General features: G+C 39.5%; 1 protein-coding gene, 1 long non-coding RNA gene and 1 other non-coding gene across 4 annotated transcripts in view; 1 reads left to right on the forward strand and 2 right to left on the reverse strand.

The window, feature by feature from the left end:
• Positions 1–27479, reverse strand: part of LOC134652872 (uncharacterized) — a 503949-nt gene that overhangs the window by 407519 nt on the left and 68951 nt on the right. The window lies entirely within an intron of this gene.
• LOC134652849 (protein hairy) lies at positions 165–27401 on the reverse strand. Of its 2 annotated transcripts, none has more exons than XM_063508044.1 (4): positions 27255–27401; positions 2346–2441; positions 817–1093; positions 165–467 (listed from the first exon to the last, which is right to left on the reverse strand). In XM_063508044.1, exons 1-4 carry the CDS (start codon positions 27309–27311, stop codon positions 199–201), a joined length of 699 nt encoding a protein of 232 aa, XP_063364114.1. In that variant the 5' UTR covers positions 27312–27401; the 3' UTR covers positions 165–198. The 2 variants fall into 2 exon arrangements, with proteins under 2 accessions (XP_063364114.1, XP_063364113.1); XM_063508043.1 differs by having other exon boundaries at positions 165–470.
• Trnas-cga (transfer RNA serine (anticodon CGA)) lies at positions 23499–23570 on the forward strand. Its single transcript has one exon. It is a non-coding gene; the product is annotated as a tRNA-Ser (tRNA).

Below are 27479 nucleotides of genomic sequence, written 5' to 3' on the forward strand. Positions count from 1 at the left end.
TTTTTAGTAGTTTCTGGGTTTTTCAGGCATTTATAAAAGTGTGTTGCCTCAGAACTAAATCATTCAGATAATAGTCACACCTAAACCAATATATCCAACCAAATTGAACTATAGTTGGGAGATTTTGGACTACAATTTGGGCAAACACTTCGACCCCATCCTTCAGAATTCTCAAAAAGGGAGCGTTACAAAAAACCGTCACCACGGTCTCCACGGTTTATCCTCCGTAGCCTTCCTGGTAACTAAAGCTAACGGCGCTGGATCATCTGCAGGTGGAGGCGAGCCCCAACCAGAGCTGGCTGGCGAGAAGCACCTGGGTTCTGAAGAGGCGGAGGACGCTCGAGGGGAGAGGGGGACGAGGTTCGGAACAGCTCCTAGAGCGTTGGCGCTGACGCCGGCAGGGAGGATCAGGGCTATGTCGCCATTGGAGAGGCGCGTTGGAACGAGGCGCACTCCGGAGCCAGGGCCTGCTGAAAGAGAAAACTTATTATAATTGCAAACCTTACTCTTAGATCGATAATATCCATTTTAGTTGCGTTACAATGTCATCGAATCTAAACTTGAACGCAATCGAAGTTGGGATATTTTTACCAAATCCAATTTTTAGCAAATCCCATTTTAGAGGTAGATATTTCAACTAATTAAACAATGGAGACTGCAAATAGAAACATGTGCTTGTCAAAATCGCCATTTGTGAACATTGCATTGTTCATGCAAAAACTTTATAACTTCCCATTACTTATATTTGAACACTATTTTTATAAAATGGGCTCCGCCTTAAAAATTACAGAACTGCCTAAAAAAGTCAAAACTAACCTGATATTAAAATAGTTGAATGCGGTACAGCGGCGTCCTCCGCATCAGACGGCGGCGTCGGCGCTCCCGGCGGCCTTGCCTCCACGTGCCCTTCCAAATGCTTCATCAGCCGCTTCCTCAACCCGGCCTCCAGGCCCGGGAACCGGGAGACCTCGGACAGGCAGTGCCGGTAGCCAGCACGGAACCGGTCCGGGGCCGCCTCGGTGCGGAGACCTTCCAGATGCTTCACGGTCATCTCGAGGATGTCGGCCTTTTCGAGCTTCGAGTGTCTGGCCGGCTGTAACAAGAATGGGAGTTGTGATGCCTGCTTTGGAAGGTAAGATATAACCAGTAATATATGATCATTGTCAAGAGGGCGCTGTTATTCTCATGAAATTCCGCAACATGGCGCGTGATATATACCTACCTATTCCTGGCCAGGCTTTAACTTTGATGTTTTGTTAAAAAAAAATCTTCAAGCGAAAGACAAATCATAATATTCGTTCGTTCGTTCGTTCTTTCCACTGGTGATAGTGGTGATAGCAAGACGACAAAATAATGTCTGCCTATAACCTATTTTTAAAACTGACTTACTCAAGTTACTTTAATAAAAATAAACTGCTATTATATTGCACATTATAGTAGGTATCTTTACCATTAAAAAGAAATGCAAGTACCTATTATTGTATCGCTACGGGAAACGAATTAAGCGATCAATATGTCAATCATGATTTTTTATATCATTATATTTATGCGTCCCAATTATATGGCTAACGGGAGGCATGTCCGTGTTGAAAAACGAAAGGACTCGGCTATATGTCACTTAGTGTTTTTCATCTGTCAATATGATGCCTACTTAAGCCTTATACGTAACATCGTTACTTAAATGACAATATCATTATCTGCCCTTATTTTTTCGTGGTGTCCAATTGAGGGATACCAGTTCGTTAAGCCAATAATAATCGTTTGAATAAATAAATAAAAATAAATAATACTGTTGTATTATTTACAAGATAAAAGTTATCAATGACCATTTAGATATCGACATCGAACAAAAATATGACAGTTCCTCCAACTCGCTTTTGGATAGACTTAATTTAATAAATAATTAAAAAAACAGGTTTTTACTGTATTTTTATTAGTCAATTCTTACATTGCTAAATAAAAATGTGTTAAAGTAAACCCACCAGTAATAATTATAAGATCATTGTCAAGAGGGCGCTGTTATTCTCACGTATAGGGTGACAGTTCAGTATTAGTATGAAAAAATTAGTTCCAGTGAAATTCCGCAACATGGCACGTGATATATTCCTGGTCAGGCTTTACAAAAAAAAAACATAAAAACATTTGACTTGAAAGCTATCCACAAATGAACTATCATAGGGATTGGCGACAGACATTGGCGTCAAACATATAACTAACCCCCCTCTTTTTACGTCTTCGTGGGTTAAAAGTACCAAGTAAATAACTGGTCACCAAATAGGAATTGCAGTAAGCAAGGGTTACCAAATGGAACTTAAGGCGAAGCCATTAACGAATGATTTACTCACGTCCTTTTTCATGGCATCCAATATGAGCGCCTTCAGTTCGTTGAGACAATTATTGATACGCGCCCGTCTCCTCTTCTCCATTATCGGCTTATTGCTCTGCAACAAAGAAATACTCATTATGAATATTACTGCAAAAAATATTTTGTGAAGACGGCCTACCTGTAGATTCCGCATGTAGGGTTTTTGGACACATTTTACAAAAATGTCTAAAATAATAATTCCGTTTATTTATTCACACAACATAAAAATTCCAAAATGGTTTTTTTTTATTATTTTATGGTTATAAGTATGCACTAGTTCGTATAATTTTCGCAAACATTGTCTATGTCAAATGGCGCCTTAGCCAAAATGACAACGTTGATACAAAACGCATAGTATAAAACAATGTCGCTTCCCGCTGTCTGTCTGTCCCTATATGTGCTAAGATCTTTAAAACTACGCAAGGGATTTTGATGAGGTTTTTTTTAATAGATAGAGTGATTCAAGAGGAAAGTTTATGTGTAATTTGTTAACCCGTGCGAAGCCTAGCGATGGGCGAGTCGAGTTATCTGATTCGAATAATTCGAATCAGCCTACAGATGAGTTAATTCGAATCAAGACTATGGGCAATTCGAATCAACTCGACCACTAGCTAACTCGGCGAACAACTCGCCGAGCCGAGTCAACGCTATCACACTGCTACTAAGGCCATTCAAAAATAAACCTTAATACTGTAGCCCGAAGGCTCTTTTTACAACAACTGCCGCTCGATTCGCCGTCTCAACTCGAGTTGGTACTATGACCATTCAAAAATAAACCTTAATTCCGTGACCCGAAGGTTCATTTTACAACAACTGCCGCTTGATTCGCCATTCCAAGTATCCCAACTCGAGTTCACTGTTAGTATGGCCATTCAAAAATAAACCTTAATTCCGTGCCCTGAAGGTTCTTTTTACAACAACTGCCGCGTAACTCGCCGTCTCAACTCGCTCCGCGCCTGTGCCTGTGACCTTGTCGCGAACCACGCGAATCGTCGAGTCGAGTCAACTCGATTTTGAATTCGAATCAGCGGCCGAATCAATTCGAATGATTCGAATTGAAAAAAAGTGGACTCGTCACATCGCTAGCGAAGCCGCCGGGTCGCTAGTTTAAAATAAAATAATGTATAGAAAAAGTCACGTCACTTTTCGTAGCATCAGTCATCTCGATACACATTTTTAGGGTTCCGTACCCAAAGGGTAAAAACGGGACCCTATTACTAAGACTCCGCTGTCCGTCCGTCCGTCCGTCCGTCTGTCACCAGGCTGTATCTCACGAACCGTGATAGCTAGACAGTTCAAATTTTCACAGATGATGTATTTCTGTTGCCGCTATAAAACAAATACTAAAAACAGAATAAAATAAAGATTTAAGTGGGGCTCCCATACAACAAACGTGATTTTTGACCAAAGTTAAGCAACGTCGGGCGGGGTCAGTACTTGGATGGGTGACCGTTTTTTTGCTTGTTTTGCTCTATTTTTTGTTGATGGTGCGGAACCCTCCGTGCGCGAGTCCGACTCGCACTTGGCCGGTTTTTTATTTTCGTTTGGCGTTCGTCGATAACAAACGAACTAAATTAATAAGCTTCAAGCAGCCCCTGAAACGAGTAGGTAGTTGGTTTTCTAATGCCAAAAAATGAGTATAAACTATAGACCACCATTTATTCTGTAGCCGCCCACAAATCAAAACTTGCCAAAATAAACTACCATTTGTATTTTCCAAAATAAACTTTCTAAATAAAGTGTCATTCAATGGAACCTGCCAACTAGCAACAATGTAAACAAACCACCATACTTAAATTGTCTCTGAATGTCAATTTAATAGTGACTTTTGTTTAGGTACATATTAGTAAGTTCCATAGAATGACACTTTAGAATGGCATGAGAGACCTTTCTTCTTAAAATTATGATTATACTATCTAGCGTGTTGAATTACCTGTGCTCCTCTATAAGAATGAGACGATCCGCTGCTCATTTCGTCTTCAGCGTAATTTAATTTGCATTAAAGACAGGTGAAGGTTGAGTACCATCCTCCACAGTATTTGCTGGCACATCGTAAACCTTATTACAAAGGCGTAAGGTTCATTTATGGGCAGTTAACTGTTGCTTTTGGTACTGAGTTTTACGAGTAGGTAATGTACTTTTGCTTGGCCTTATACGTTGTACATATATGATTTTAAATTATGCTCGGTAACGTTTAAACAATAAAAAACAATTTCCTGGACATTAGCAATTGCACATGCGTTTGTTATGATGCACTTTTTGCATCGTCGTGCATGTACCGTTAACTAGCAATTCGTAATAGCAAAGACAACATATATTTTACCAAGCAGATATACGACTGCAAGCGAAACATTATTTAATTAAATTAAAAATCGAAAAATTCGCACGCCTCTGGTAAGTTTCGGTAGCTTAGCTGGTTAAGAGCGACAGAACCGGTGGTCCTAAAGGTCGCAAGTTCGAGTACCTAGGTATTGCCCGATGCGGAGTTTTTTTTTCTTTCATTTAAAAATTTAAAAGACAAGGTCTAACCATGGTAAGTCAATAAAAGCAAAATCTTAATTCAATAGTAACGCAGTAGTTTTCTGTATCTAGAGAACTTAATAAGCAGCTCAACATTGTTCTCAACTCAACTCATTTCACTGTTCATATGCCAATATCATAAAATCCGAAAACCCTGAACGTAATTGAGGTTTCAATCACAATGATGACAACTATGGAGTGATTGAGTTCTAAATAACCGTCGTTATACTTATACGTCCCACTCCCACGTCGGCATTATTGCCGGACCAAGTACGGCGTGCGACAAAAACAGACATTCATCTCATGTTACGGAGTATAACGCAGTAAAGAATCGCATATTACTCCGTAAGTGAGTACTAAGTATATACACAAAATATGTTCAGTCAGAGCATAAGGGTAACATTCCATTTCTGACCGCAGCTGCACTACTGGTACTGAACGCGTCGCTGTTACTGTCAATGTCCATAGTAAAATACAAAACAGTAGTGCAGCTACGGTTGGAAATGGACTGTCACCTTAAGCGAAACAAGGTGTACCAAGACTTATACTAATGTCAAATGTTTTGACTCAAAACAATGCATAATCGTAGAGCCAAAATTGTATAGGTACAATGCTGCCCCCTTAAGCCAATTAGCGGTATCTCAAAAACAAAAATAGTTGAAAATGGAATTATAAAATAAATGTTTGCATTCAATTTTGATTTGAGATACCGCTAATTGGCTTAAGGGGGCAGAATGTTACAATTAGACATGTAGAGAGACGTTAATGCAGGTAGGTACCTACTACTGTTCAGTTGCCATCAGATATATCGGAGCGGCTAAGGCACTCACAAATATGTATCTGAACACGCGTCTTTTGTCAGGGCGTTAGAGTGCGTGTTCAGATATTGTGAACACCTTGGCCGCTCCGATATATCTGATGGCGACTGTACAGTAGTAAACCCTAAAATTTGCTTCCGGCCAGAAATCCGCGTTCGCGATGGTTTCCAGCAAAAGCCGCGGCATACGCGGTATGGTCGAGGAAAAGTGAACCTAACATAGGGTCAATTTCTGAACACGATTTTTTTTCTGTCCGTGATGAAAATCGCGGGTTAGCATCAGATAATACTTACCATTTTTTTTTTACATAAAGAAGTCACACTTTCACACCGAGTTCCATATGAATTCACTGATTAATTGGTTTTTAGAGTACACTTAAAAATACCTAAAGGCTCAAATTACTGCTCCCGTGCCCTGTCCGGAATCTACTTTTGAGCATAATGAAAAATCCTACGAAAAATTCTACATTAGTATCACTAATTTAGTGTCAAATACTTAAACTAGATGATATTTACTATCACTGAGCATATACACTATTAACTTCATTGTGGTAAATAACTCGTGATCGATGTTTAAATTTTGTCCGAGCGCGCGAGTACAATTTCGTCGGCAAAACTCACAGGGCTCTGACAGCCGACGTCTGTATTTGAACCGCCTCGTGTCCCGCCTCACCTGTACTGGCAGTATTCGGCTGTCTTTCAAAGCAAACGGATGTACGTCAAGCCGTGGCGTGTTTGAGCAAATCGCGTAAGTATTTCGGAATCCGGGTGGGCGACAATTTTTTTCTAATTTCGATGCCCCTTATAAATTTTATTTTCCACATAGCTTTTCAATAACAATTGTCATATTTAGGAGCCCTTTATGTATCTTTATGTAAGCGATAACATAACAGTTTGGTCAAACACGATTTAAATTTTTGGCGAATTTTTTTATTACGAATTCTAATTTCCGTGCCCTAATTCCAATAGCAAATTTACCTAAAACAGCTGATTAAGTGGCACGGGAATTAGAAAGTATTACATTTATTGTCAACAAATCTTTTATTGGGGGCACTTTAAGTTAATTGGCAATGTTTACGTCATATTATTATTACATTTATGTATATTGGCATTGAATATATATTATATGTAATAATAATATGACGTATATCTTTCTATTTTGCATTTAAGGAAATCTTAAAGAATGCACAAAAATTTGTAAACGGTTTTTTAGTATAAGTACTATAGTACATACAGGGTGGACCCGAATAACCCGGGCAATTTTAATACGTAAGGTAAGGTGGGGTAAGACGACACCGGGGTAAGACTATCACTTGTATGGAATCCTTGTACTGTTAGTCTTGCCCCACCTTACCTTATTCATTGATCATATTATAACATTAAAATATTATATAAACATAAAACTATTTCTGGAATTATTACATATTATAATACCTGTACCTAAGGTTACATGAAACAAAATGAATCAAATTTGCAATGTTTTTTTTTTGTAAATTTGACAGCTGACAGCGTATACCGTATAAAGTTTAAATATCTGGGAGACCGAGCTTTGCTTGGAAAACATATACCTACCTAAAAACTCAAAAATGCGCGTTTTCCCAGAGATAACACCTAGCTAGATCGATTTTTCACCCCAAAAAACCCTCATATATGATCAAATTTCATTCGAAATCGTTAGAGCCGTTTCCGAGATCCCCGAAATATATACAAGAATTGCTCGTTTAATAGATTCGTTGTTATAAATTAGCTTTTCTAATACAAGAAAAAATAAATATATATCCTATTCTTACTATATTATAAATGCGAAAGTATCTCTGTCTGTCTGTCTGTTATCTCGTCACGCTTAAACCGCTGAACCAATATCATCTTGATGATATTTGGCATGGAGATAGTTTGAGGCCCGGGGAAGGACAAAGGATCTGGGGGCACGGCAGTGCCGCCGCCAAGTCGAGCAAAACAAAGTGGCACAGCCGTACCATCAAATCTCAATAACATTATATCAAAATAACATTTAATGCACTTTACAATCCCTTAGTTTTGTCACTGACACAATCACTCACGATCATCATTATTTTAAGGTACTTCTAGCATACCCAAATTTGAAACGTAATTTGGTTTTAGCTTTTTAAGCCAATAAAAATCTAATAATACTGCAATATTAGTCACGTTCTAAAGATCTAATAACTGCATAAATAAGTTTGTAATCCCATAGAAATATATGCGATAACAACGTTACCTTTTAGTTCTTACAATTAGTAGGGAAAGTAAAGGTACACTACGACGTACGATGTGAGTATGAATAAAGATGTGTATACATAGTATCAGTATGGTATGGGTATGATTACCTGAAAAGAAGGACAGCCTACAAAAAGAGATAGGATCCTATCAAAAACATTACATGTAAAAAGATGCAAGTCTCGCAACGCAGTTCTTCTACTACAAAAAAGTTTTGAGATGTAATGGGAAACCAAGTCGGTTATTTTAGTCAGTGCCAGGGGGTATTAAAATAGTAATACTATTAGATACCTTATTAGGGTTCCGTAGCCAAATGGCAAAAAACGGAACCCTTATGGATTCGTCATGTCTGTCTGTCTGTGATAGTCTTACCCCACCTTACCTCATATGTGGTCAAACAATTTTTTGTGTTATGAATTTATGAAGGCAGCATATTCGATTTCTTCAGATTAACTTACACAATAACTTCTTCTCACTGTGCCCCTATTTACTTATTTCTTAGTATCATTTCCTATACGGCCATATACCAGATCATACACCTTGTACCTATCTACATGCAGATACATCATGACACTTTTTAATTTAATGAATAGTTTTGTATGTATGTAAGTAGGTATTGTTTTGAAATATGTACATTTTACTAAGAAAGAGAGATTAGTTGCCATTAAAATCAAGGAAACGATTAGTCAAATACGTAGTTTTTAGTGTATCATACTTTCGTAGATTTGTCGTCCGAAACTAATATTAAAGAAGGTAAATATGTTCGATGCCGCTTCAGTATGGTTAAAGTACATTATTGTAGATTAAAATATACATAAATAATAGTTTTAACTACCAAAATAAGTTAAGAAAACAATTCCTGTGCCATGTTCTAATTTCCGTGCTAGTAAAATCTAATTCCCATGGACACACTAATTCCCGTGCCCTGACCAAAATTTTAAATTGAAATAACTTTTATAGTTTTATGAGTATTTTTACCCCATAAGAAAATTAATGTTTATTATATTTTTTATCAAATTATCAGCATAATTTTTTTTGTGTAATGTTAGTATTTCAAAATTCCATGGGAATTAGACAAAAATGCTCGTTTGGTGAAATTGACCCATATCGTTAGTAGGGTCATTATAGAAACGGATTTGCCATGATCACCGATAAACGCGCTGGCGCGTGGCGTCCCTAATCGTGCGTCACGTGGCGCGGCGAGCGAGCGTGACGCTCGCCGCGTCACCGGCTCCAATCACAGCGGCCTTCACCTTGGGACGCACGCGACACGCTCTGCTATCATAGAACACGGTACAGTCAAAGAATTTAATTACCGACTCATTTCGTACCTTGTCACAGTGACAATCGGTAGGAAAGTCGCGAAAGACCTCATATTACTATTATGACAAGGTACAGAATGGGTCGGAAATTAAATACATTGATTAGGTATATCTAGTCGTCCGAGTAGTAGGTACCTATCAACAGTATCAACACACTTTTCGGCCACAAATGGCCCGGCACCCAAGTAAAAGTGGACGTGACACACTACACAACACGCATACTTAGATCGATAATAGGATCATTAAATACAAACCGATTTTGCTCACCGTCTCCAATCACGAGATCACGACGGCCTTCACCTTGAGAGCTTGGGACGCACGCGCCGCGCTGTATTATCATAGAAATCTGTATCTCTAGTAGCTAGTAGGTAACCTATCAAATTGAATTGAGGTGACGGCATTTGTAGTCGGACTATCTGTAACTGGTCCGTTCATTTATAATAATTTGTGAATTGTTAGTATAATTATTATAATTATGGATGATTACCTCAAGTTTATGCACATTTTATGTCACCTTATACATATTAGTCGCGACGTCCAAGTAACTACATGACTGACACGTTTAATAGTCGCCGTCAAAAACAATGAGAGCGTTGTACTAACACCTACACTCCTCTGATCTTTAATAGACCTTATTGTATTTACAATAAACGTTACGAAGAGTCAGTTAACTATGTAGGATATATTTAAATACAGCGGCAGCCAGGCGCCGCAGTGTTAATTCTAATTAACGATCGTGCCATGACACTATAGGTCATGACACTATAGGTATAGAAACAGTAAAGACCCACAACAGATAGGTACGATTGTAGCACGTCTCACCTTCACTCACACATACAGTTGTATGTATGTGCATAATTGCTTTCATCGTATTTTCACGGAAACGTACGAACGTATCTTGCTATTTCAATCAGTCTCTGTACAAAAAGTACTGAGGTTGACTGAAGTAGCATGACAAATACGAACGTTTCCGAGAAAATACGACGGAAAACAATTATACACTTCATCTGTACAGGTATTGCTTTATAATGTATGCACTTATGTTATGAGAGATCTCACACTAAGCGTCTTCTGAGCGTGGGCGTCTAATGAGCGCCCTGGAAAATGGCGTCGCTGCGCGGTGGGGCCAACGTTGTCTCAAGCAGCATAGAGTTTTTTTAAGTACTAGACGCCGACGCTCGAAAGACGCAAGTGTGGGGGGTTTCTCTAAATTCCAAGTGAAACATCAGTTTACATTGTGTCCTCACGTTAACTATCATTAAGATCTCGTAAATTTATTTAAGTTTGATTATATTTATTTGCTTACAATACAAGTACCTTTCTTCGTTTCTTACTAACGTTGCACCGATTCCTTCTTAATAATAAGCTATTATCAATTCAGGCAAGGGCCTTGAATCTTCTGTCTGTTGCATTCTTTACCTAAAATATTTTTGACAATAGCCCATAGCCATACGACTTCAACGCGTGTCGGATAGCAGCCACTGCGCGATATTTCGGTAGTTTCCTGAACAGTCAAGATGAAACGCTCTTTTACGATTTGGCAGAGGAAAGCTGTTGCGCCGCCGCGCCAACCCGGAACGGTACTTTAATTTGTCTGCGACGTGGAGTTTCGACGAATAATAAATACCACCAAAACACCTATGTTGCCAAAACTAACAAGCTTTTACTCTAAAATAACGAAGTAGATCTCTGCATCTGCACAGATTCTGAAGTGACAAAGAGTGGCATTAGAGCCACCCCACATGGCGTCTCCCGAACGTCGGCGTCTAGTCAACTCTATGGCTGCTTCTCGACGCAACGTTGTAGCAACTGCGCAGCGACGCCATTTCCATAGCGCTGACTAAGCACCGACGCTTGAAAGGCGCTAGTGCGGGTGGCCCTAAAGGCCAATTTTTATTTACGGTGGCTCTACACTCTGATGGCTCCTCTACACGATGGGCCAACGCCGGTGACTCCAAGGGACGCATTTATGCGTTAGAGGGAGCAAGTGATATTGCTATCTCATTCTACCGCATGGCTGCGTCCCTTGGAGTGGCCGGCGTTGGCCCATCGTGTAGAGGAGCCATGACAGTTTTGGCACTGCAATATCTGTGCAGAATTAGCAGCTCTTGCACATCTGCGACCTTTGGGTAGCACCTGTCACATAAAATGTTGCCATCAGATATATCGGAGCGGCCAAGGTGCTCTCAAATATGTGAACTCAGTGACTCCTGAATATTTGAAGGTTCGTCATAGCATTGTTATACCACTAGAATTGCATTCTGCATCGGCCGCTTGCTAATGGGTGGACCTTGCACTTATTAGCCACCGTCGCGGTAAAAAGGGAATCGCATTAGGAAAGCACTCAGCGGCACCATGAAAGCGTTTAATTACGGCGATTGGCGTCATACCCGCGCCGAGTCCGTCCACTTAACGGCAGCGCGCACCGCCTACGCCATAAATATGTCGGGTTTCATCAATGGCCACTGCATCCCTGACGGATGATTGTTGTAACGCTGTGTCAAGAGCGGTTGAGACGGCCAACGCATTTCCGCTTATCACTACATAATATAAAACAAAGTCGCTTCCCGCTGTCTGTCTGTTAGTCTGTATGTATGCTTAGATGTTTTAAACTACGCAACGGATTTTGATGCAGTTTTTAGGGTTCCGTACCCAAAGGGTAAAAACGGGACCCTATTACTAAGACTCCGCTGTCCGTCTGTCCGTCCGTCCGTCTGTCACCAAGCTGTATCTCACGAACCGTGATAGGTAGACAGTTGAAATTTTCACAGATGATGTATTTCTGTTGCCGCTATAACAACAAATACTAAAAACAGAATAAAATAAAGATTTAAGTGGGGCTCCCATACAACAAACGTGATTTTTGACCAAAGTTAAGCAACGTCGGGCGGGGTCAGTACTTGGATGGGTGACCGTTCTTTTTGCTTTTTTTTTTTGCTTTTTGTTGATGGTGCGGAACCCTGGTGCGCGAGTCCGACTCGCACTTGGCCGGTTTTTTCTAATAGAGTGATTCAAGAGGAAGGTTTATGTATAATTTGTTAACCCATGCGAAGCCGGGGCGGGTCGCTACTGTCGCTAGTATGGCTATATAAGCCTATCGCTGCACGGTACTTCTTGCCGCACAAGTCGCATACTGTGTGAATATGTTGAGCCTCTGGAGTCGAGACCATGTTACCAGCCCGATGACGCCAGTCCCTTGTATGTCTCGTACCTTTTATATGTCGGGTTTATAGACTAGCTTATAATCATGTTACGCTGGGTATAACATGTTATTTATTAAACTTGACAAACCCCTGCTAAGTATGATTTTCAGTTAAAGTTACGTAGTAGTAAAATTATATCATATTTTGGCTATAGATGTTATACCAAGTAGTGTGCAGTGTACACTTCTCTATAGGCGGCACGCGGCGAGGCTCAGCGTGTTGCTAAGCCCATTTCCCTCTGACGCACATCATTAGATTTTCAAATATTGCGGTAGTTTTCCTATGCGACAGCCAAGCTGAAATGACCCTTAAGGTCAAACGGGTGTTTTATATGGAAAGGAACACAGCGGGAGTTCATCCGTTTATCCGTATACTTTGTCGCGTAAAAGTCAACAAAGTGCGTAAGTAAATCCCATTACTTACCCACTATTGTTCGCATATTTAAATTTAAATAAATCCGGCCGCCATTTTATAACTGCAGGCGTATTATGGAGTCGCTTTATCTACGTGATTAAATAACTGTCACTTTTTAACACCACGGGATAGAAAGTGACGCTGTTTTACCACGCTGTCATGTAGACAAGACTGACCATCATTTCCGTTCTTTACATCTCACGCGTCTTTTGGTACAGATCTATATTTTCATATGCGGTAGCAGCTGTCACATAAAATGTTTGTAGATATAAGTCAGTATATAAGTACATTATGTACAGTTGTCCCCATCAGATATATCGGAGCGGCCAAGGGCCAAGGCGTTAGAGTGCGTGTTTTTGAGCACCTCAGCCGCGCCAATATATCTGATGGCGACTGTATATTATGTGAGTTAGGTATACGACATAGGTACGTGTTATAAACAAACCGTCTTGACATCCTACACGTCCACACACGTATATATCGTTAAATTTTCCTTACACGCTTATCGGCATGCATATGTAGTGTGCAGCGAGCAGCCATAATCGATATATGCCGCACGTGTTGTGATTCACCGAGAATATAACAGTGGCTGAATAATACATGAACATTTCAATGCACCACGAGACTTATTCAGGCGAGTTCCAAGATTTCGAAGAAATATCTTTTCAGAGATTTGAGCCCTTGGTTTGGTTTAAAAAAAGAGTAAAAGGTAAAGGATAAAAGGTGAAACGTGATACGAGTATACCTACATCACCTACATGTCGGTGCCAGATCATAGTTTTTGATAGTAAGTAAGGTCAGATGGGATAAGACAAACACCGGGGCAAGACTAACACTGTAGGGAATCCTCTTACTGTTACTCTGGCCCCAAGTAAAATAAACTATGTTTTTCTGAAACAGAAATATTTATGTTGAACAGTTTCTGTCTTACATGAGAACTGAAATGTTTGCTTCTACTCGAAAGATTCTATTAAGAACCTTGAGCGCAGCGAGATACTCAAAAGAGAAATATTACTTTGCTTTAATTTTGAAAGATTGACTTGATTTCTTCGCAAAATTAGTAAAAAAGTATGTTCTGCGGTTTTCTATATTAATAAACAATTCATATAGATTATTGGGGCAACGCATAGGTACATAATGAATTGATACTGAAAATCAATATGACAATGACAACGCAACGTAAGTAATTTTAACGCCTGCATCTGTGTCTCATCTGCAATCAAAACTGAAAATAAAACCTAAAGTTCTCGCAATAAGATTGCAAATTCAATATCCCATTTTACCGGTGTTCTTGGCTAATGAGTAACATTATGTATGCAAAGAGACTGGGCGCGTGCCAGTGCAAACATTCACATTGCTTTACAGGTTCATAACTTCACTAAAATTGACCAGAAGTCCAACCTATGACTACGTATAGGTGTTAATTATAACTAATGATCGGACACCGGTGGCATTTTATGTCATTTTGACGTCCAACGTAATGACTAATTGCTCGTTTAAAGGTATACGAGTATGTATTACGTTGGACGTCAAAATGACTTAAAATGCTACCGGTGTCCGATTATTAGTTATAACCATAACACTCGCGTAGGCACCTAATATGTCGCAGGCATTTTGTAAGAATCCGCCATAATTACAAACGGCATCGTCAGTTTACAATGTCAACTTGAATGTTCATTTCAAAATCACTACCTAAACCTTATAAAACAAAGTGCCCCGCCGCGTCTGTCTGTTTGTGTGTATGTATGTTCGCGATAAACTCAAAACTACAGAACGGATTTTCATGCGGTTTTCATCTATCAAGAGAGTTATTCTTAAGGAAGGTGTATAATTTGTTAAGGTTGTGTGTAACCCGTGCGAAGCCATGGCGGGTCACTAGTGTCGTTATAAAATGAGAGCTAACTTTGATCGTATGGCGGCGGCGGTCCATATGACTCTTAAAGTCAAGTTATACTGGACTCTGGCTGATATTCGAGTTGGGAGTGTTGTGTGAATGTAAGGCAGAGTAAAATAGACGGCGTCTGGCGCTACGTAACTACGGCGCGAATGAGTTTCCCGACTTGTGGGCGCTGAAAGTCTAAAATGAATTTTAAACGTCGCGTAATATACTTAGTAGGTACTACATGTACATATAGCTACAGTTCGCGTCCTAAAGTATCTGTTACAGTCTAATTGCTCTACATATATACAGGGGCTTATATTATATCTTTTTGTTAAGCTATTAGATAAGGGCAAGGTCATGCAGGTGACTCAGGTGGGGTAGGAGAGACATAAGAAGTTTATTTTGCTAGGGTCAAGATTTCAAGAGACACCGTATTAGTAAAGTCCTTCCACGTAAGTATTTTTTAATTTTATTTATGCATTAGTTTTATCTTAACTGTGTTTTTTCCTACAAGTATTACCTATTTCTCTTCTCCGTTTTTTTCTTATCCCGTCTAGTAACCTTAGATACTTTTTACGCGTAACCCGTTACTGTTGATGCCGACTATATTATCCAGTTAAAAGTGTAAACCAGTGGTACCACTGTGGTAGTGCATAGAAAATGTGTCACATGTGGGCTCGTCACGTGCGTGCGGCGCCGGTAATCTATTCCCGCGTTACGTAAACGTCACGTTGCTCGTCTGTTTATTTATCGCGGTGCACAGTATACAATACACCTACTGCATCTATGTGTGTGTGGGAGTGTGATGCTCTAAGCAATAATAGTTTGTGCAATAAGACAGCTAGAAAATGACAGCATTTTGAGAGTGTCATATCATAACCGCTACTAGGTGATAAGTAGATTGTTTTTGCTGTCTGTTTTTGTTTGTCGCATCTTAATTGTTAATAACCATTATGGGCCCTTGTTGTCTATTAAATAAATAAATTGAAATATAGATTGAAAAAGCCAATCGAAACTTAAATACCTAGTTAATGCATGGAAATGATGACTTACACACGGCTTATTTAGGATAAATAAGTACAACCATTAAAACGCAAAGCTGAAGAGGAGTGTTAGTTAAGGTCATAAGATGCAACCAAAAATGTTATAATACCTACTTATATGCCGAAGCCAAACTTCCCCACATTGAGCTTGCCTATACAGAACATCACTACACCTTATAGAGTCTGTTCGGAAAGAGAAGAGTCGTGGAATGTAAGTATTGGGCCCCATACATTCCATGACTCAGACCGAACAGACTCTATGTAAAACAATGTCCCTCGCCGCGTGTGTCTGTTTGTGTGTACTGTGTATACCTATATAAACTTAACAACTAATACTGAACGGATTTTCATGCGGTTTTCACCAATCAATAGAGTGATTCTTAAGGAAGGTTTAGGTGTGTAATTTGTTAAGGTTTTGCGTAACCCGTAACCCGTGTAAAGCCGGGTGGATCGATAGTTGTTTATGAGCAATAGTAGTCTGGCGATTTAAAAGTTTATCTAAGACCCAACGCGACTCACAAACAATCAAAAGCATCAAATTGGTTAAGTATTTTAACTTTTTTGCGCTAGGGGTTAACAATAGAAGCAGACAGCAACTGGTTTTATCATATAAATACTAGCAAGTCTACAGCTATCTGATATCAAAGCTTCTCAGAATTCTCTAAATAAATTCGAGTGATGTTTCAGTCTGAGCGGTAACAGTTTGAGACGTTGGCACCTATTACCATTGGCACACATTTTACTGTCTAGCGCCGTATATCAAAAGGTTTACTACGCACTGGTAGTTTTTAAACGGTGAAATGAAATGAAATTGAAATGAAAAACGTACAGCTATCGTTACATTGACAGTATGGAGTATGCACGCTTGCAACTTCCTTTGCAATAAGGGTGTCTGTCTCCATTTTGGACAGCCTCGTACGTACCTACTGTATAATCCGTGAGAAAACCTGAAGCAAAGGCAAGTGATTTCAATTTCCAGAGTGTTATCGGAAGGCACGCTTTGGACCTGAAGTGAGCGGCTATTTATGTTCTAGGGTGTGAGGAAAACCCAAACATCTCACAAGTGTAATGTTATGATATGCTCGGTTTATCTCAACCTTTGCGTGACCTGGCGCTAACGTACTTCTTGCTAAACTAAAATAAGACTTTATGCAAACCTAATTAGAACTGAAATTACACAAGCACGCTATAACGTTACAGCCCGTTAAAAATTAGAACGCATAATCGACAGCTGAATTCAATAAAATTTGAATTCTATCACGATCCAATTAAGTTAAAATTGCCTTGAGCTTAAAAGCGATTTGATGTTCTTTTGTTTTGCAGGTGTTGGCGCTAGCCGGCGAGACGCGTGCCAACTCTGACCTGATATCCAAAAGGTCTTATCTCCATATAGTTTATATAGTGATTAGGCCTTCTGGTATTTGATATAGTGATGCGTGGGAGCGGACGGGCTTCCGGCACGCGCGTATATACGACACGTGGCTATGGACGTCCTTGTCTGTAGTACGAATGCTTATAGCATTTCGAATTAGTAAGACTGCTGGTGTTAGAACTTTAGTTACGCCGTGTGAAGAGTTCACGACCAATTCTTGCCATAAAAAATTTTGAACGGCTTAAGACCGGATGCGCAATATAGCAAGGCTATGGGCCTCTGCGTAGCATAGCCAGCATAGGTACAGCTTGCGTTGTGTAAGTAAGTACACATAACGAATACGTAGGACAGAGATACCGATGTACTACGCTGGGAGCCGGGGCCATTTGCGTTGCGAACGTACAGTACAGCGGTTACAAACGCTAATCGAAACTTATAAGTCGTCGCCTTAATTATCAATATCATTGTCGTCTCGGCTACGACCGACCCCCGCTGTATCCTTAGGTACGGCTCGGCCCATTCATACGAGACACAGCGAGACACAGCGATCGGACCTCTCGTTCCCACCTATGGTTGTCGCTGCCGCCGTCGCCAGTCGCTCAATGTCGTGGCCGAGCCGTTAAATGTTTTTAACAAAGCTGCTTTCACCTTAGTTATCGACATCCTTCATGCAATAGGTATGATTAGATTACACCACGTAGATCGCCCTAATCAAATCAATACACACGGTTTTAGCGCCTCCGTTCCGTGGCCGTAGGCGGCGCGGCGCGTAGGCGCACGCACGCTCTAGTGATGTTATCGCGATGATGAATGCCTTTAATAGCTTCCCACCGGTCCCACGCGGGAACCGCCCCGGTAATTATAAGGAGGAGGCGATGATTAAAAATCTTTAGTTTTATCGAGAATTGTACCCTATATCTGTGATTGTACCTATATCAAATCTGACATTTCCTGCAGTAATGGCGCGCTGCAATTTCTGGTCCAGTCTGAATCCGGACGACACAATAAGTTTCAATTTTTAGGGTTCCGTACCCAAAGGGTAAAAACGGGACCCTATTACTAAGACTCCACCACTGTCCCTCCGTCCGTCTGTCTGTCTGTCACCAGGCTGTAACTCATGAACCGTGATAGCTACTTACCTACATGGTTAAAATTTTCACATATGATGTATTTCTGTTGCCGCTATAACAACAAATACTAAAACAGAATATAATAAATATTTAATTGGGGCTCCCATACAATAAACGTGATATTTTTGCCGTTTTTTGCGTAATTGCACGGAACCCTTCGTGCGCGAGTCCGATTCGCACTTGGCCGGTTTTTACAATAAGCCGCACGCCAACAATTTCAACCGGTCACTAGTAAACAATACTTAATTTCTCACCAACTGCCTCAGTGGTATACCTATTGCATCTAAGATCTAAGGTCGGTGCGCAGTAGCCGACTATGGTGAGTCATGCGTGGGCGCAGGTTAATTGTCGTGAGAACGCCGCACACGCCCAGACGCCTACGGCAGACGAATTATAATGGGTACATTGGAACAAGGAGTAAAGGGTAACGAAGAGGCACTTATGTGGCCACTTGTAGACCTTGTGACTCACAAGGTCTACTAGTGGCCACAAGTTGTGACGTCACGATCAAGTTGAAGCCGTCTTCAAGTATGGAAAACTAGAACATTGCAAATTTGACGGTGATATTTTCTATTTAATCAAACCGAAAGGTTTTTAGGGTTCCGTAGCCAAATGGCAAAAAACGGAACCCTTATAGATTCGTCATGTCTGTCTGTCTGTCCGTCTGTCTGTCCGTCCGTATGTCACAGCCACTTTTCTCCGAAACTATAAGAACTATACTGTTGAAACTTGGTAAGTAGATGTATTCTGTGAACCGCATTAAGATTTTCACACAAAAATAGAAAAAAAAACAATAAATTTTTGGGGTTCCCCATACTTCGAACTGAAACTCAAAATTTTTTTTTTTCATCAAACCCATACGTGTGGGGTATCTATGGATAGGTCTTCAAAAAAAAAAAATGATATTGAGGTTTCTAATATCATTTTTTTCTAAACTGAATAGTTTGCGCGAGAGACACTTCCAAAGTGGTAAAATGTGTGTCCCCCCCCCCCTGTAACTTCTAAAATAAGAGAATGATAAAACTAAAAAAAATATATGATGTACATTACCATGTAAACTTCCACCGAAAATTGGTTTGAACGAGATCTAGTAAGTAGTTTTTTTTTATACGTCATAAATCGCCTAAATACGGAACCCTTCATGGGCGAGTCCGACTCGCACTTGGCCGCTTTTTTTTTATGTTGTAGGTATGTAAAAAAAAATTCAAACTGATTTGTAAATTTCTTGCCAGACACTGACGTAATTTATGAACGGTCACTTATCATCGCTAAATTAGTCAAAGTCAGACGAATCATATGCGAAGATAGATTTAAGATCTCAAGTGGAGAAAATTTGACCGCCCGGGCCACGGCGGCAAAATTTGACCCATGCCTAGTGATGTGCCGTTCTCGAGAAAGTGCGAGAACATGAGAATGTTGCGGGCATGTTCTCGAGAACATTCTCTCGGGCGGAAATTTCCGAGAAAGTGTCCGAAATGTATAAAATATTTGTTTTTTTTTCATTGACATTTAAATATATTTACTATTTATAGCTTTATGTGAAACATTTAATCTCCACCGAATATTCTAGGAGGAAATTCTCAATGCTCTCGAGAATTTTCCCAGAATGTTCTCGGGAATGTTCTCCGGAGAACTTTCTCTGCGACTATCTGGGTCATGTTAAAGGAGTTTTTATGTTAATAAAACACAGTGCGATATAAAAAAAAAGTATTATAATGATTTTTGTATTGCACATACATATACTCTTAAATATTTGAATCATTTTCAATGATTATTACCTATATACAAAATCAACAATTAGAAATATAAACTAAAATCGTATCGCTTTCATTATCTACACAGTGTTCTTCAATGACCTCTTCGGAAGCTGCTGAATGATTATGGACAGTTTCTTTAAGTTTTTTTGGTTCCAAATCCCGTTTTACCTCAGTGGGGCTATTTTTACAGTTCAAAACTATGTGCCGCGCGAATCTTGTTGCATTTTTGTTCATATAAATTACATCACAAAACAAACACACATATTTAACTCGGTTATTGTCTGTTAACGTTCTAAAATATTCAAAAACTTTACTTTTCTTCATTTTTAGTAACAAACTCGAGTACCATTTTACATAAAATGACAACTGTTCGGCGTATGAGCTGTGATGACACTTAGTCAAATGTGGCTAAACTAAATCCTAAGTAGACGTGTGCGCCGCGCCGGCGCGCCGCCGCCGCCGGCCTTTTTTGCCACGCCGCTGCCGCCGATAAATGATCGGCGTGAAATCGGCGTGACCTTGAATGTTGTTAATTAGCTATTCCGAGTTGGTATTTGGATTACAATATGAATTTTTTGTATAATATATGTTAGAGTTGTCAAATATACATCAATTATTAATTAAATGAAACAGAATAGCCAAGTTGCATAAACAATTTGACATACCAAGTAAAGTGTCACCGCAAAATCGCGAAGGAAATGATATCCCAATTTGCAAGAAAACAGTAAAAAACCGACATTTAAGTGCGTGTAAATAACCAGGAAGCAGCCATCAACCCGCAGAAGCTTCTGCCAGCTGCAGAACACAAAACTACAGGCATAGACTAAGAATCCTCTAGACGGAGTTTAGAACAATTATTTCATGAAACCGATGCTGCCAAAAATTCTGGGGTGCGGGGGACGAGGTGAGCGAGTCCCCTTGCCGTGTTTGGTCCGTTCAAAGACACGGACGTCACACAAAGACACTTTGACTCGAAGATGGAGTAAAACTACCGTATATTTGTGGCAGAGGGGGGTAGCGCTACTATGCTCAGTCTAGAGGATGTCTTGTCTGTGACTACCGGTAAGCCCAGTCACCTTCCTTTAGGTCAGTATAGTGTATAGTACAGGTACAGCAATTACAGTCCACCACGATTGGCTTTACGCCACATTTTCTGGTATTGTTGATAAACAATTTGACACACCAAGTAAAGTAACTGAGTAATCCTAAGTATTCAAGAAAGATGAGGGGGCGATAATTATGAAGTAGGATTTGATCCTGTTAATTGGGAATTCACATTACCTCACATACGAAGGCAGAATGCTCTATCATAGAAAGACTTACAATTAACTAGGCAACGAAAACAGGGCTCATGTAGTGGAGTCAAGCAAAAATCTGAGAACATTGGTGTGCGAAAATTCACGAGACCCTGACTAAAAATGTCGAGAAGAAAGAGACAGAGTGACAACACTATAGATTCACTGTCAATCTGGCGAACAGCGCAAATGCTTGCCCAGCGGTAATGTGCAAGCTGTAAATGGGTAAAGCAACATTATCATGTCACTCGATGATATTTCTTGTAACAAACTGTGCTACCTACTATTGTCGCCTTCCTGACGGGATTAACAAGAAGAAATACATCGACGACTCTTCTGAAGAAATTTGAAGATGAAAGTTCTAGAGAGGTCTTAAGATCAACAATTCCAAAACCAAAGTAAGGCGATTACGAAAAAGCGAGAATCTTGGGTTGATAACCAGTGCTGGTGGTTGCACGCCGAGATACGCCGCAAAGCTGGCATGGCTAAGAGTGCTATGGCTAAGGCTAACCTCGACAAGATCTGGAAGAAGAGAGGTATTCGAATTCGACGTGCAACTAAAGTACGCTTGCGCTTGATACGAGCTCTCGTCTTTTCAATATTCCAGTATGGTGCCGAAACGTGGAGCCTCAAAAAGTGTGAAGGATAATTTAGGAATGAATGGCAAACGTGCTCGAGTTGGAGCATTGTGAGATGGTAGAGAACGCTATGAAGAGGTTGGCTTGCGGCAGTCTGACCTCGCGAAATGGAGACAAAGTAAATGTGGTCGTAATCCTCAGCAATGTGAAAACGAAAAAGAAGATACGTCTCAGTGAACCTGGTGCTTCCTGCTTGTACGACAAGAAAACCAATAAATAAAAGCCATAGCAGTCCACACACGTAGCAAACTTCAAGGATATTTGGAGTTCTGTTTTGTTAAAGTACCTACGTCATTTTTAATACGATAAGGCAATGAAATCATGAGAATATTGAGAGTTACCGATCGAATCGATAGTCATTGGGACCAGGTAACCCCTTAATGCAAGCCAGTTACTAGAGAAATTTAAGTTATTATAGCTATGCTATATTAATTTACAAACCCAATTTTACTCAGTCTATTCAAAACAATACATTGTAGTTCATTACCCAGCAACCTGGATTGATACAATTTTCAAGAAAAACAACAAATTAATGATTTTTCTTAAGAAACCTGAAAGTCAAGGTCACGCCGATTTCACGCCGAAAACACGCCGCCGCCGCCGATTTTTTGGCATACGCCGCCGCCGATCATTTTTTAATCGGCGCACACGTCTAATCCTAAGGGAACAAATGAGGTGATAGGAGTGGGGTCATCGCTGAAGAATCTTTATCTATACCGCAAACCCCACGTGTGGTTTAAAGATTTCTTTGTTTAAAAATTACCTGAAGAAGTAATTCGAGAGTCTCAAGCATTGTTGAAAATATGTCATGGTAATTAACGAACAGTAGTTGTCTTATCTCTTCTTACCTGGTGTAAAGGGTAATCCCTACTTAGAGTTAAAAGTTATAATGCTAAAAACTATTTAATTCTAAAGTAAACTCCTGTATTTGCTAAAACAAGGTTTTAAGTAAAAAATATATTTGTACTAAAAACAACATGGAGATCGTAGGAGATAAAATTGATAATTGATTAAATAACAAAGGAATGTATAAAAGTTTGCGAGCAGCATCAATTAATTAATTTTATAATAAATTAATTCTATTTATAATATTGAGTAGTTTCATTTCTGTAATTACTGTTTAATTGCGGTATGTACTAATGTAAAATAACAAGCAAATCGATAATTTCAAAAATTATCTCCTATTTTATTCGAAATTTTCGCCAGAACGTTCTCATCAAGAAAGTCCCAAGAACATTCTGGAGAATATTCTCGGGACTTTCTTGAGAACGTAGAGAAAGTAGTCTTTGAAATCTATTATTGTTTAACGGTCTTGCCGACACCTATTAGCCGCTTAAAGAAAAATATAAAATACAATAAAAACCCAAACTTTGCATTTATTTAATACACTTTCTCAGAAATTTCCGTTTAAGAGAATGTTCTCGAGAAAGTGGGGAAATTCTCACGAGAAGGAATTTCCGAGAGCGAGAACATTCTCACCGGCACATCTCTACCCATGCCGCGTGGCCCGGGTGGCCGAGCGGTCTAGGCATCTGTCGCGAACGCAGAGAACGCTGGTTCGATTCCAGCCCCGGGTACTGGAGACCTTGGTCTCTTTCTCTTTCGTACATAACATCTATTTCAGTTTATCTCAAGATAATTTGATTCTTGAAATGTTAAATCAAGAATTTCTGAAAAGATCAGACGCCGCTCCAGCCCTACTGAGTGTGGGCGGGCGACGCAGTAGGCGCCGACACTTACTGAAGCCGTTACTAAATTACGCGAGTAATTGCCATGAGAAATATAACTCTCTCTTCTTCCTCGCGTTGTCCCGGCATTTTGCCACGGCTCATAGGAGCCTGATGGGGTCCGCTTGGCAACTAATCCCAGGATCTGGCGTGGGCACTAGTTTTTACGAAAGCGACTGCCATTTGAACTTCCAACCCAGAGGGGAAACTAGTATTGGGATTAGTCCGGTTTCCTCAAGATGTTTTTCCTACACCGATACGAAAAATATAACTAATTCTAAATAAACTTATGAGAAATATAACTAAATGCTAGAATAGAAAAACCATTGGGTTATGTTATGTATTACACAGTCGATGTTAATGATAATAATTATGTATACATTTTTATTCGTGCAATAGTGTAAAACTTGTAAATAACTAGGTATCCAATAAAACGGCAATGCATCAAGTGGATGGATACCTGGACTACTCTTTTCTGTATTGTATGCGACAATCTTATGTGACGATTTGATTTTATGCACCAACGGTTGGAAACTCCTGTCGCTTAGTATACAAAGTCGCGTCAAAAGAAGGATAACAAGATTTTTCCCGTGTTCTTGAATAAGAAATCGTTGTACCTTTAGCTCACATCACATTACCATTAAATTTTCAGCGCGGGCCCGACCATTTACTGACAAGCGGCCATATTCGAACTTTAAGATACGTCAAATCCTAGAGATTGAAACGATATGGAATGGATATGTCAGTGTCAAACAAGTGTCAAAAGTGACGTTCCTTCAAACAAACGCGTCACTTTTGACACTGACATATCCAATCCATATCGTTTCAATCTCTAGAATTTGACGTAAGTACCTATCTTAAAGTTCGAATACAGCCGAAGGTCTAAAACATCGATATGGACAAAGTATTCACATGTTTTTCGTCGCTTTTTCCGTGTTAATATTTTAGGCCTGTTAATACAACAGCCGTCATCACCATCTGCCTTCAGCGGTGATGAGGAAAGGAAGTTCGCGATCAAAAGAGGAAGCAGAAAGCCTCATAATCATACAGAAAACAGAATACAGATCTTTCTTTCAGATAATATTTTTAATTCACCGGGTGACCGTATTTCACCGCGCTCCCTATACTCATATTAGTCGTACCGTACACGAAAGCTTGACAAAACAGTTTACAAGGTCGTGCCAAAAGATAACGCATCGTCAATAACCACATCACTAATGCCATGCTAACGAGCCTTTTTCCACGCGCACGACCAGCGTGTTTCTACACGCTTGCACGATCAGCGTGACGCGCTGGTTTGCGCGCGTGCGCGGAAAATTAGCGTGGACAATAACTACTTACTTAAGCGAGGTGTAAAAATAGTCATGAGTGTCCGCTTAGGTGCCTACATTACTTATGCCTAATCTTGTTAGATGAAAAAGTTAAGAAATGCTAGCTATATTTTTAAGAAGTGGAAATATGTAGGAAGTCTTATTTACTTACAAAATAAATTGGCGAAAACTGGGCGAAATGGAAAAGGGAAAGTCAGAAAGCGCCTGAGGGTCTATCGCAAACATTGGTAAACGAAAATCACTCTGAATATTTCACAAAGCGTTCATGCAAAGATAATGTTAGATCGCAATATAAATATAATATGGTACTTCCGACAGTTAGCACCTATATATATAAAAAAAGCACATTCATATCTGCTATTAATATCTTTAATCATCTGCCTAACGAGCTAAAAAGTCTAGAAGGAAATACTTTTAAAAGATGCTTAAAAAACTTTTTAATAGACAAAGTCTTTTATAACTTAAAAGAATTTTATAACTCCGTAAACCTAAATGTGTATTAAAATTTAGTTTAAGATAGGATAATTATTAAAACTTAGTTTAAGGTAAAATAAATTGTACGCCCGAAAAGGGTAAAACTGTTGATACTCGCCAAAAAATGTACCTAGTTATACTTCCTGTACCTACACAGTTTATACAATAAATATTTCTGATTTCTGATTTCTGAATTCTGAAATTTCGTTATTTGCTACTCAATGGCGCGAAAATGCAACAGCACCGGAGAGACAGATAATAAAATTCGATTTACAAACTCTCGGTTCTCCTAAGCCACCGCGAAGAATGCTGACATAAAGGAGTCAAGTCTTAAGACTTCTTTTAGTATTTACCAATTACTATGCCAATATTGACCCACACAGCAGTAGGTAGCATGATAGGAGGTAAAGCCGACTCGGTCCCTTAGCTAACGGAAGCGTCAAACGTGACAACGTGACTGTGGACAATAAAATGTGGAAAGTAAACGATGAATCTTAGTAGAGCTTCAATTCCAATAAGAACACCAGTATAGTACTCATGGTTTTCAAATCCATGTGCAATCTTGGATTTAACTTTTATGAAAAAAAATTAATTCTATCACAATTCTATCAGCAATAAAATTTCACAATAATAGAAACCTCTAACCAGTAGGTAATATGTAGGTAATGATTTGCATTGCAAGCAATTGTCACATTTTCATTGATACAAGGAACAATTTTAAAAGAACATTGAAACGGTCACGTTGAAAATTCTATTGGATATATAACTAGAAACATAAAAATATAAATTATCTCAGTAACACTCAGTGCATGTTCAGATGTTTATGAGCAACTTAGCCACTCCGATATTATATGATGGCGACAATAATCCAAGTCCTAACAGCACTGAACCAGTTTTTTAAACAATGTAGGTTTTTCATAAAAAATAACCTGCTCATTGCTACTGCTGATAAGCAGGTAGTTTCCTAATCTTATCTACTCTTGTTTAACTTTTTACGGCGTTGCACCTTCAGTAGCTGTTATTCTATTTGCATAGGCGGTAGCAAGAGATGTGTTAAAAAGATAACATAAGATTACGAAATAGTAATAATCATTGGCGGTAATTAGTTTTTTACGCGTTGATGTCTTTTTATAGATTGTTTAGCTTTAGGTATATTTTTTATATATTTTATTATCCCGACCAGTTCCTTGCTAAACGCATTTCAATGATTTCAATACAATAATATTTTGTCTAAAGAATTTAAGTATAAATACTAATTATAAAACATTAAAACAGTTTGTATTAAAGCTACACTGAAAAATAAATGAAAATTGGTCCCTGTAGTTTTTATTTTACCCAGCGCGGGCAAAAGAGGGTAAGTAGATTTTTCATATTGTTCGCTAACGAAAAGATATTTAATTAGTAGTATTAAAAATACATTACTGTTAGTTACGAGGAAGTATACAGTAAATCAGTGTTTTTCAAACTGTGAATAAGCCCCTTAAGGCCCTCTAGCGGTGTCGCGGGGGCTGGCAAACTTGGCAAAGCGAAGTTAAAAACAAAAAGAGTTTACAATCAACCGAGAGTAGCGACGTCGCGAAAAATATTCTCATGCCAAGGGGTCGTTATGGAAAATATTGAAAAACACTGCTATAAAATATAATCACGACTGAAAACCGATCACCTAAAAAACACGAGCACAATTTTTTAAACCGATTTTCCATAGAAAAAATTCCTTCAAAAAACTTACCCTCCTATTCTCTGCTTTTTTCTCCGGCACGGCCGGCTGCCCGACACCGGTCACCATTGTCACTGTCACTCACTGTGTCATCACGGTCGTGCGATGCGCTGCGCGGTCGGCGCGCGACTACCGTGGCGTGGCGACTGGCGATGGCGTTCGGCGTTCGGCGCGGCACGCGTCGCGCGTGGCGACACGCGACCGGCACGGGGTTTCGTCTAATGGCTAATTTACATA

Source organism: Cydia amplana, chromosome 12 (genome assembly GCF_948474715.1).
Source record: "Cydia amplana chromosome 12, ilCydAmpl1.1, whole genome shotgun sequence".
NCBI classification, from domain to species: Eukaryota; Metazoa; Arthropoda; class Insecta; order Lepidoptera; family Tortricidae; genus Cydia; species Cydia amplana.